Source organism: Pantherophis guttatus, chromosome 9 (genome assembly GCF_059756535.1).
Source record: "Pantherophis guttatus breed Tessera chromosome 9, ASM5975653v1, whole genome shotgun sequence".
NCBI classification, from domain to species: domain Eukaryota; kingdom Metazoa; phylum Chordata; class Lepidosauria; order Squamata; family Colubridae; genus Pantherophis; species Pantherophis guttatus.
Genome location: NC_142071.1, coordinates 27,526,015 through 27,535,000, shown reverse-complemented (window position 1 = coordinate 27,535,000; position 8,986 = coordinate 27,526,015). Strand labels below are relative to the sequence as shown.

The following is an 8,986-nucleotide window of genomic DNA, read 5'->3' as shown; positions in this document are numbered from 1 at the left end:
GAAAATGGTATAGATGGATAGACAATAGAAATAAAAATAGGTAATATACACAAGGAAGTTAAGGATTTGAGATTAAATGTACAAATATGTATATATTGCATATATTACAAATTGTTAACTCAAAGTATACAAAAATGTCACTGTCTGTTTGACCATGTACTAGAGTTATGGAAAAGAAAAACTACAATATATATATATATATATACACACACACACACACATATACAGGTGAAACTCAAAAAATTAGAATATCGTGCAAAAGTTCATTTATTTCAGTAATGCAACTTAAAAGGTGAAACTAATATATGAGATAGACTCATTACATGCAAAGCGAGATAGTTCAAGCCTTGATTTGGCATAATTTTGATGATTATGGTTTACAGCTCATGAAAACCCCAAATTCACAATCTCAGAAAATTAGAATATTACATGAAATCAATAAAACAAGGATTGTACATAGAACAATATCGGACCTCTGAAAAGTATAAGCATGCATATGTACTCAGTACTTGGTTTGGGCCCCTTTTGCATCAATTACTGCCTCAATGCGGCGTGGCATGGATGCTATCAGCCTGTGGCACTGCTGAGGTGTTATGGAAGACCAGGATGCTTCAATAGCGGCCTTCAGCTCTTCTGCATTGTTCGGTCTCATGTCTCTCATCTTTCTCTTGGCAATGCCCCATAGATTCTCTATGGGGTTCAAGTCAGGCGAGTTTGCTGGCCAATCAAGCACAGTAATCCCATGGTCATTGAACCAGGTTTTGGTACTTTTGGCAGTGTGGGCAGGTGCCAAGTTCTGCTGGAAAATGAAGTCAGCATCCCCATAAAGCTCATCTGCGGAAGGAAGCATGAAGTGCTCCAAAATTTCCTGGTAGACGGCTGCGTTGACCCTGGACTTAATGAAGCACAGTGGACCAACACCAGCAGATGACATGGCTCCCCAAATCAACACAGACTGTGGAAACTCCACACTGGACTTCAAGCATCTTGCAGTGTGTGCCTCTCCATTCTTCCTCCAGACTCTGGGTCCTTGGTTTCCAAATGAGATGCAAAAGTTGCACTCATCAGAAAAGAGGACTTTGGACCACTGAGCAACAGACCAGTTCTTTTTTTCTTTAGCCCAGGTAAGACGCTTCTGACGTTGTTTGTTGTTCAGGAGCGGCTTGACAAGAGGAATACGACATTTGAAGCCCATGTCCAGGATCCGTCTGTGTGTGGTGGCTCTTGACGCACTGACTCCAGCTTCTGTCCACTCCTTGTGAAAGTCCCCAACACTTTTGAATGGCCTTTTCCTGACAATCCTCTCCAGGCTGTGATCATCCCTGCTGCTTGTGCACCTTTTTCTTCCACACTTTTCCCTTCCACATAACTTTCTATTAATGTGCTTTGATACAGCACTTTGGGAACATCCAACTTCTTTTGCAATTACCTTTTGAGGCTTTCCCTCCTTGTGGAGGGTGTCAATGATGGTTTTCTGCACAACTGTCAGGTCAGCAGTCTTTCCCATGATTGTGATTCCTACTGAACCAGACTGAGAGACTATTTAAAGGCTCAGGAACCCTTTGCAGGTGTTACGGCTTAATTAGCTGATTAGAGTGGGACACTGTGAGCCTAGAATATTGAACCTTTTCACAATATTCTAATTTTCTGAGATGGTGAATTTGGGGTTTTCATGAGCTGTAAGCCATAATCATCACAATTATGCCAAATCAAGGCTTGAACTATCTTGCTTTGCATTTAATGAGTCTATCTCATATATTAGTTTCACCTTTTAAGTTGCATTACTGAAATAAATGAACTTTTGCACGATATTCTAATTTTTCGAGTTTCACCTGTATATATAAAATAGAATAACAGAGTTGGAAGGGACCTTGGAGGTCTTCTAGTCCAACCCCCTGCTTAGGCAGGAAACCCTACACCACTTCTTCTAGTCCAACCCCCTGCTTAGGCAGGAAACCCTACATTCACTTCAAATGGTTGTACACAGTAGTGGGTTCCTCTTACCTTTGCAACCAGTTCACAACCAGAAGCGTGCGTGTCCGTGTACTCGCTTCACGTGTGCACGGCACTTCTGTGCATGCACAGAGCATCTGTGATGACGTCTGGGTGCATGGGTGGAGCCTCCCACCACCACCACTACCGGTTCGCCCAAACCAGTCAACCATCAGATTCTTGGAGAAGAGATTCCATTGAAGTTTCTGGGAGGACTTAGTACCAGGGGTGAAATCCAGCAGGTTCTGACAGGTTTTGGAGAACTGGTAGCGGAAATTTTGAACAGTTTGGAGAACCAGCAAATACCACCTCTGGCTGGTCCCAGAGTGGGGTGAGAATGGAGATTTTGCAGTACCCTTCCCTCAGGAGTGGGGTGGGAATGGAGATGTTGCAGTATACTTCCCTCAGGAGTGGGGAGGGAATGGAGATTTTGCAGTATCCTTTCCCTGGAGTGGGGTGGGAATGGAGATTTTGCAGTATCCTTCCCCTGGAGTGGGATAGGAATGAGGATTTTGCAGTATCCTTCCCCTGCCACACCAAACAAGCCACGCCCAACAAGCCACACCACACCCACCAAGCCACGCCCACAGAACTGGTAGTAAAAAAAATTGAATTTCACCACTGCTTAGTACCCCTTCTTTCCAATTCATAGATAATTGTCCAAGGACTTCTCCTTTCTCTCCAATTTCAACAGCTCCCCACAAAGTGATTGGTGCTACATAATAATATGGATATAATAAGGTAAAGGTTCTCCTCGCACATACATGCTAGTCGTTTCCGACTCTAGAGGGCGGTGCTCATCTCCGTTTCAAAGCCGAAGAGACAGCGCTGTCCGAAGACATCTCCGTGGTCATGTGGCCGGCATGACTAAACACGAAAGGCGCATAGAACGCTGTTACCTTCCCACCAAAGGTGGTCCCTATTTTTCTACTTGCATTTTTTTACATGCTTTCGAACTGCTAGGTTGGCAGAAGCTGGGACAAGTAACGGGAGTTCACTCCATTACGTGGTGCTAGGGATTCGAACCGGCGAACTGCCAACCTTCGATCGACAAGCTCAGCGTCTTAGCCACTGAGCCACCACGACCCTTACGTGGATATAATATACATGGGAATTCAGGTTATGTGTCCCGGATCTGGCTCAGGAGTTTGAAATCTTACCAATATTAAAGCTAACTCATAGTCATGGCTGCATTCTTGCTTTTACCAAATAAGATTTTCCCCCCATCCCATGTCTAGCTTCTGAGATTCTTTACGGATTCTTTGGTGGCACAGCAGACTAAAGCACTGTTAAGATAACACCAGCTGCCTGCAATTACTGCAAGTTCAAATCTCACCAGGCTCAAGGTTGACTCAGCCTTCCATCCTTCCGAGGTAGGTAAAATGAGGACACGGTTTGTGGGGGCAATAAGCTGACTTTGTATAAAAAAGAACACCGCTTGGGGGGGGGAGCCAAAAGCCCTACTAAGCAGGTATATACAAAAGCATGAAGGCTATTGCTTAACGCATCGTAAGCCACCCTGAGTCTCCGGAGAAGGGCGGCATATAAATCGAACCAATAAATAAATAAATAAATAAAGCACTACAAGGAAGTGGGATGGATGCTTAATATTCAACTTACGCCGATGTGCCCTAGCTCAAGGGAAACCCAACTTTTGCGTGAAATGAAAAGTGAAATTACGTGAATGAATGACAAGGCATGATTTGGAGGAGGAGAAAAAGAGGAGGGGGAGAATTCCAGTGGAAAGCAAGATCTTCGGTTTCCTGTTTCCCTTTTATGTTAAGTTCTCATTCATGGTTTCCAAATATTCTGTGGGAAGGAAGAATGATTCAAACAGCTGTGGCCCAGGAAAGTTTAAAACATGCAAAGAAAAAAAAAAAACAGGGGGAATAAAATTTTGACACCAGAAGAAAGATAAGGAGTTTATAGAATCCTAGGGATGGAAGGGACTTTGGAAGTCTTCTAGTCCAGCCTCACCAGCCCAAGCAGGAGTCCTTTAAAAAATCCCATACAAATGATTGTCCAGCAATGGAGCACCCATAACACATGGAGGCAAGATGTTCCACTGATTAGTTGTTCTTACTATCCTCTTAATTTCCAGGTTGAGTCACCTTCTGACCAGCTTCTACCCATTGCTTCTTGTCCTGACCCCAGGTGCTATGGAGAATTAATTTGACGCCGTCTTCAATGTGACAGCCCTTCAAACAATGGAAGGTGCTATCCTGTCTCCCCTAAGCTTTCTCTGCAGGTGCTATTCTCCAAAGTATCTTCAGATGCTATTCTCCAAAGAACCTGAAGGCCGGACAAGAAGTAATGAATAGAGTAGAGTAGAGTAGAGTAGAGTAGAGTAGAGTAGAGTAGAGTAGAGTGGAGTGGAGTGGAGTGGAGTGGAGTGGAGTGGAGTGGAGTGGAGTGGAGTGGACTGGACTGGACTGGACTGGACTGGACTGGACTAGACTAGACTAGACTAGACTAGACTAGACTAGACTAGACTAGACTAGACTAGAATAGAATAGAATAGAATAGAATAGAATAGAATAGAATAGAATAGAATAGAATAGAATAGAATAGAATTTTTTATTGGCCAAGTGTGATTGGACACACAAGGAATTTGTCTTGGTGCATACACTCTCAGTGTACATAAAAGAAAAGATACATTCATCAAGAATCATAAGGTACAACACTTAATGATAGTCATAGGTTACAAATAAGCAATCAGGAAACAATATCAATATAAATCTTAAGGATACCAGCAACAAGGTTACAGTCATACAGTCCTAAGTGGGAGGAGATGGGTGATGGGAACGATGAGAAGATTAATAGTAGTGCTGACTTAGTAAATAGTTTGACAGTGTTGAGGGAATTATTTGTTTAGCAGAGTGATGGCGTTCAGGAAAATGGATGAAAACTAATCAAGGAGAGACCCAATCTAGAAGTAAGGAGAAATTCCTGACAGTGAGAACGATTAACTAGTGGAACGACTTGCCTCCAGAACTTGTGGATGCTCCAACACTGGAAGTTTTTAAGAAGAGACTGGACAACAATTTGTCTGAAATGATATAGGGTTTCCTGCCTGAGCAGGAAGTTGGACTAGAAGACCTCCAAGATCCCTTCCAATTCTGTTGTTCTGTCCTGTTAGTCTGTACGGTACTGTTCATTAGGCTAAACATACTTAATTCTCTTAGCTTAGTGCCTCATCCTTTGGTAAGATCCCTTACCAAAACCTTTTTGGACCTGGCATCCCAAAGGAAGTCCAGACAGATGGTTTTCAAATTCTCCCCAGTCACTAAGACGGTAAATTGAGAGGAATGTCTTGCTTCGTTATCCAATAGGTCAGGTAGAATCAGCCTTTATCTCCATTGGTAACCCCTGATGAAAAAAGAAATTGTACTTACTGATTGTGCCAAACTCTGCTGTCTTGACTCTTCGCCTTGGGGGAAAAAAAGAGAGAAACACAATCCATGTATTCACAACGAAATGATTTCAGACAAGAGAGTCAACCAAGACGTAGACATGTTCAAAGGGATTCATTTGTGTCACAGAGACGACCTTGTCCAGGAACATGAAGCTCAGGAAAAGTCAACAATTGGTTGAGGGTAGCTTTTCCCTACTAAAAGTTAAAGGTAAAGATTCCCCTCGCACATATGTGCTAGTCATTCCCGACTCTAGGGGGTGGTGTTTCAAAGCCAAAGAGCCAGCACTGTCCGAAGACGTCTCCATGGTCATGTGGCTGGCATGACTCAACACCAAAGGCACACGGAACGCTGTTACCTTCCCACCAAAGGTGGTCCCTATTTTTCTACTTGCATTTTTTACGTGCTTTCAAACTGCTAGGTTGGCAGAAGCTGGGACAAGTAACGGGAGCTCACCCCATTACATGGCGCTAAACTGCGGTTCAACTGCGCTGAAGGGCCTGGTGGCTCAGCAGACTGATAGCATTGTGATTAACACCAGCTGTCTGCAATTACTGTAAGTTCGAATCTCGCCAAGGCTCAAGGTTGACTCAGCCTTCCTTCCTTTCTAAGGTAGGTAAATTGAGGACCCAGTTTGTGGGGGCAATATGCTGACTTTGTATAAATATACAAAAAGTATGAAGGTTATTGCTTAATGCATTGTAAGCCGCCCTGAGTCTCCGGAGAAGGGCAACATATAAATCAAATTTAAAAAAAAACAAAAAACAAACTGCTGAACTTTTGATCAACAAGCTCAGTGTCTTAGCCACTGAGCCACCACGTCCCTTTTCCCAACTAGATCCTGCTAACTGTCTTGGATAGCAACTGGCTGAGGATGATGGGAGCTGTCCAACACAACTGAAGGATGGCCAATGAGAAAGTTGTGGAATGGGAAAAAGAAAAGTAAATGTGTCTTAATCTACTTAAGGGATATTACTTAAATAGATTAGGGATGGAAGATGTTGCTTTGGACAACCAATGTTAAGATAGTTCTTTGGAATCCCACATAGGTGGAAGTAGTAGTATTAGGCGATGGATGGATGGAAGGAAGGAAGGAAGGAAGGAAGGAAGGAAGGAAGGAAGTTTGGGTTCATGTATATATGAGAAAATCATTGACAGAGATTTCTAATTCTAATTGGATAGCAACTGGTTGACGATGATGGGAGTTGTCCAACACAACTGAAGGATGGCCTATTGAGAAAGAGTTGAGGATTGTAACCAGGTTGTAACATACAAAAAAACAAACCCCGCTCTTTTCATAGACTTCCTAAAGCCATCAGTTTGACCTTTTGGTGGGATCTCGCAGGCGGTTTTGACATTCTTAAGAATGACTTTCACTTTCCCAGCAATTGAAAACAACTCTGTCCAAGTTTAAGGCAACCTTGTGGTTCTGGGAAAGCAACTACAAAGGAAGCCTGGCAGGAAGAAGATGGATGTGGAGAAAACCAGAGCTGAATTTTTTTTAAAAAAATCAAATCACTTGAAAAAACAGAAATGTCCTATGAGGTGAAGATGGTCTGTGGTTTGCTCTTTCTTCCTGGCTTTCAATTCCTGAGGGGGAGGGGGAGGGGGAGGAGGGGAGAAGCAACTCACTGGATTGATGGTGGACCTTGTCAGATGGTTCATGGATGAATCACAACCTATGGTACAGTAGGTTCTTGGATGTCCTGTCCTTTCGATTGGAATAATTTTTGAAATACAAAGTTGATTAAAAGTTTGAAAGGAGGATAAAAACTGAGAAGGACCAATATTTGGATGGAAAAAAAGAGAAGAGAGAGAGAGAAAGATAGAGGAAGGAGGGAAGGAAGGAAGGAAGGAAGGAAGGAAGGAAGGAAGGAAGGAAGGAAGGAAGGAAGGAAGGAGAAACAGAGAGAGACAGAAAGGAAGGAAGGAAGGAAGGAAGGAAGGAAGGAAGGAAGGAAGGAAGGAAGGAAGGAAGGAGACAGAGGCAGAGATAGAGAAAGGAAGGAAGGAGAAACAGAGAAACAGAGAAAGACAGAAAGAAAGGAAGGAAGGAAGGAAGGAGAAAGAGAGAGAGACAGGAAGGAAGGAAGGAAGGAAGGAAGGAAGGAAGGAAGGAGAAAGAGAGAGAGAGAGACAGGAAGGAAGGAAGGAAGGAGAAAGAGAGAGAGAGACAGAGAGAGAAAGGAAGGAAGGAAGGAGAAAGAGAGAGAGACAGAGAGAGAAAGGAAGGAAGGAAGGAAGGAAGGAAGGAAGAAAGAAAGGAAGGAAGGAAGGAAGGAAGAAAGAAAGAGAAAGAAAGAAAGAAAGAAAGAAAGAAAGAAAGAAAGAAAGAAAGAAAGAAAGAAAGAAAGAAAGGAAGGAAGGAAGGACAGGAGTGAAGAACTCAAATGAAAAAAATATATAAAGAAGTTACTTCCAATTTTCCTTCACAGCAGTTATAAGTTAAAATATAAACTAATCTCTTACTTTATGGTTACAATACTGCCTACATTTTTTCTATAATCTATTATTTTTATTCTAACCCTCCAAACCATATGGCTTCATTCCTTTTCTGTTTTCCACAAAAAAAAAAGTCAATACTTATTTATCAAACTATTTATCTATTTATCAAACTATTTACCTATTTATCAAAGGAGCCTGAGTGGTGTAGGAAGCTAATGCCTCCTACTAAGGCAGCATTTAACATCCAGCTGTCTGCAATTACTGCGAGTTCAAATCTCGCCAAGGCTCAAGGTTGACTCAGCCTTCCATCCTTTCCAAGGTGGGTAAAATGAGGACCCGGATTGTGGGGGCAATAAGCTGACTTTGTATAAATATAGAAAAGTATGAAGGCTATTGCTTAACGCATTGTAAGCTGCCCTAAGTCTCCGGAGAAGGGCGGCATATAAAAATAAATAAAAATAAAAATAAAAAAATCAAACGTCTCATCTGTGTGAGATAAGAGGTTTCCAATCATCGTCAAACTTAGACAATGCCCTCTCCCTAATTCAAGCAGTCAATTTGGCCATTCCAGCAACTTCCATCATCAACATTCCATCCATTCCTCCATTCCAGGTAAAGTTGAATTTTTCCAACTTTCCGGCATATACAGGAAGTCCTCGTCTTATGACCTCAATGGCGGCCAAAATTTCTGCCGCTAAGTGAGACCGTTGTTAAGTGAGTTTTGCCCCGTTCTACGATCTTTCTTGCCACAGTGGTTAAGTTGAATCACCGCCGTTGTTAAATTAGTAACCCGATTGTTCAGTGAATCTGATTTCCCCGTTGACTTTGACTTATCCGAAGGTCGCAAAAGCTGCGATTAGATGACCTCCGGGACATTGCAGTCATCATAAATATGAATCCGTTGTCATGCAACTGAATTTTGATCACGTGACCGCGGGGAGGCTGCAACGATCGTGCGAAAAATGGCCATCGGTCCCCTTTTTTCAGTGTGCCGCCGTAACTTTGAACGGTCACTAAAATGAACCGTTGTAAGTCGAGAACTACCTGAACTAGTCTCGCTGCAGAACTGAAGAAGCTTCTTGGATGAGAAGGGAAAAGATTTCAAAGGGAAAAAAACAACGACGACAAGAAAAAAC

General features: G+C 42.6%; 1 protein-coding gene across 9 annotated transcripts in view; it reads right to left on the bottom strand.

Annotated features, from left to right (window-relative positions):
* The window catches only part of LOC148112507 (uncharacterized), a 243,759-nt gene that overhangs the window by 141,463 nt on the left and 93,310 nt on the right, over positions 1-8,986 (bottom strand). For all 9 annotated transcript variants that reach the window (XR_015729346.1, XR_015729345.1, XR_015729354.1 and 6 more), the window contains one exon: positions 5,388-5,422. Coding sequence is in view for 4 of the 9 variants with exons in the window: in XM_087875696.1 (XP_087731822.1) it covers positions 5,388-5,422 (35 nt within the window). In the remaining 5 variants the exon portion in view is untranslated. The remainder of the gene's footprint in view (positions 1-5,387; positions 5,423-8,986) is intronic.